The sequence below is a fragment of the Formica exsecta genome, unplaced genomic scaffold (assembly GCF_003651465.1).
Source record: "Formica exsecta isolate Colony F162 unplaced genomic scaffold, ASM365146v1 scaffold192, whole genome shotgun sequence".
NCBI lineage: Eukaryota > Metazoa > Arthropoda > Insecta > Hymenoptera > Formicidae > Formica > Formica exsecta.
In genome coordinates this window covers 1692438-1695299 of record NW_021849218.1, presented here as the reverse complement: position 1 = coordinate 1695299, position 2862 = coordinate 1692438, and the positions used below count along the sequence as shown (strand labels likewise).

The window sequence follows — 2862 nt, the reverse complement described above, 5'->3', positions numbered from 1 at the left end:
AAATATGTAGCATACAATACTTTATGTAATATTTTACCGTCACATATTATTTTATCTACTTTCAACATTTTATATATAATTTTGAAAGAATAAAGTACATAATAAAGTTTATATAATATGATATTTTGAATTACAACAAAATAATTATTATGTGCTGAGAGAAAAACACACAGCGTTGCTATGAAGAATGGTTCGTGTACTTATATACTTATCTCGAATCTTGGTAGTTCCTTCGTTACTCACCAGCGGCGCCACTCCACCTGTCTCTCAATCTCTTGCAGAGTTGGCGCTCTGTGAAGCACTGACACTTCATAGCGTTTTGTGTACTTACTGCGTAAAGCCCGTATTAGACTACGCATTGAAGATTAAGATTCAAGATTCAAGATTGAAATTTGACCGATCAGAATAAAGAAATTTTAGTCCTTTTTGATTAGTCTAGTCAAATTCCAATCTTTAATCTTCAATCTTCAATTTTCAATGCGTAGTCTGATACGAGCTTAGGACTTATTACACCTACCTTGGGGCCAGATACATACGACTGATGATAAAAAACTTTCAAGGTGAGCCGGGCCGCGATATATGAATGGCCGTATGCATGAATGGGTGGCTGTACGCACTCTGGAGAGACCAACCGGTGGGATGCGGTGCACGCACGCAGACTCTGCCGATTGCGCGTACGTATCTGACTAGTGCGTATATACAAGGTGTCTCACAATTGTTTACAGGCTGTTCGTATTCTATAAAAATGTCGCCAAATGCAACGATCGTTTAATCAACCAAGATTTACGCAAAAGTTATCTCACCATTAATTATACCTTGTAAAATTCTTTTACTTTGTTTAATTAATAGATATGTAAGCCCTTCTTAGGGCCAATTTCACCAAGTCCGATTAGATGAACCGACGGTTAAAATTAGCAGGGTTCCAACTGAAATGACATGAATACTTGGTTTTCCTTCACCTCTATTTTCTGTTGGTCACCCTGCTAATTTTAACCGTCGGTTCATCTAACCGGACTTGGTGAAATTGGCTCTTGGTGAAATTGGCCTTTAATCTAACCCGGATCAATTAATCACTATATTTTACTATGAATTCAAGCCTTTTATTAGCAAAGACGATGCAATGACGTCATTAATCGTTCTCAGAGTGATTAAACCTGCTACATTCGAAAACGCTATTAAGGCTAAGTTCCAAAACGGTGTAAAATTTCCTCTTAGAGGAAAATTTTAATCGATGGCCAGCCTGGAACCAATCAGAGACGCTCAAAAAAGTTTCGGAACGGCCATCGGAGTAAAATTTTCCTCGGAGAGTACGTTTTGGAACATAGCCTAGGTATACCGAGGGCATCTGTAGGTATACAAAGCTCTATGGTAGAATCCGGATAGAAAGTGCAACCTAACTTGAGTATTACAAGTTGACAACTCAACAGTTTTCTCAGCTAAACCACATTAAACGCACCCATTGATATGATCAGTTCAATGTTGTTCATTGAATACTGTTTCTGTAAAGATGTTTACTTTTTCTTCAATTATCAATTTTCATTCTTGATGTAAATATGATATAAATGTTTCGCTTGAGCTTATTATACAGATCACACGCGGATCAATCTCTATTACACGATTGTCTCGCGAGTGTTATATCATTTTATGCATAGTATTTATTAAATAACTGTGATAACTTACAATTAATCATAATATGCGTCATTTCTGTGCTACGTTTTCTATTGCCCAACAATTTCTTTCGAAAATTTTCGAAAGTGAAATTATGGCTGCAGCGCAAGAAAACTCATATTAATTCATATTAAGTAAGTAAAAATTTATTAGTTTTATAATTGTTTAACATTGAAAATTATATTTTTTATAACAATTTTATGATCTTTATTGCTCTTCAAAAATTACATATTATCATATATAATTATATATTATATCGATACACATATTTAACTGCAATATACTGTATCTGCTTTAAAATTGATAAGTCAGTTATGAGAAAATCCCAATATTTTTCTAAAAGATTTTCTAAACAAACTGAATATTAATTATTTAAAAAATAACATAATCTTATAATAATGTTTTAATAGTATTACAAATGTTATAAAAATATATCATTTTCAGTAATGGTAGCTACCGGAATCACAGTTTTGATGGCAGCTAGTGAGGAGAATTTGTCAAGTGAAACAAAGGATACTACAACATACTTGGTAAACCAAAATACTTGTTTGCAAGATAGTGATTTACAGCACTATGGTCATAAGAACATTGAATCATTGATTAAAGAAGATATAACTACTCGCTCCTCAAATATTAGTAAGTACAAAAAATATAGACAACATTTGTCAAGTGATTAGTTTTTAATCATAAAAAATAAACATATTCTAATATCTGGTAACTCTTTTATTTATATTTTTTCAAATTATATCTTGATAGACTAAAAAAAAAACAATAATTTAGAATTTATACTAATACCTTTAAACAATTACTTGTGCTTTAAATATCTTGCTTTTATGTCTTTGGTTTAATTTTAAAATATTAAGCAAAATATATAATTTATTTTTATCAGTAGAAAAGAAGCAATGTAATCTTACAGCAGAGAAGAATAATAAAATAATATCTAAGATAAAGCCCAAGGAGAGTATCAAAAATTTTCCAATCTGTAAAACTACTCAGATTCGTGAGAACAGAACCTCTAGATTACGAGCTGCTTCTATATCCAATGGTGAGTGAATGTCTCAAGTTTATATTTATATTTTAAAAATTATTATATAGTTTTAATTATCAATTGTAAAATTTTGTATTATCATATATTATATCCCAATCTTTCCTATACTATAAATTGTACTTTTCTCTCAGCATATAAAAAAATAA

At 31.3% G+C, this 2862-nt stretch overlaps 1 protein-coding gene across 5 annotated transcripts in view; it reads left to right on the top strand.

Annotated features, from left to right (window-relative positions):
* Positions 1-1218: 1218 nt before the first annotated feature.
* Positions 1219-2862, top strand: part of LOC115233953 (supervillin-like) — a 20253-nt gene continuing 18609 nt past the window's right edge. For 2 of the 5 annotated variants that reach the window (XM_029804609.1, XM_029804605.1), the window contains exons 1-3: positions 1219-1802; positions 2113-2304; positions 2558-2713. In XM_029804609.1, the coding sequence (XP_029660469.1) occupies positions 2115-2304; positions 2558-2713 (346 nt within the window). In that variant the 5' untranslated portion in view covers positions 1219-1802; positions 2113-2114. Of the gene's footprint in view, positions 1803-2112; positions 2305-2557; positions 2714-2862 lie in introns of those variants that run through there. The other 3 variants (XM_029804607.1, XM_029804608.1, XM_029804610.1) reach the window with 3 other exon arrangements.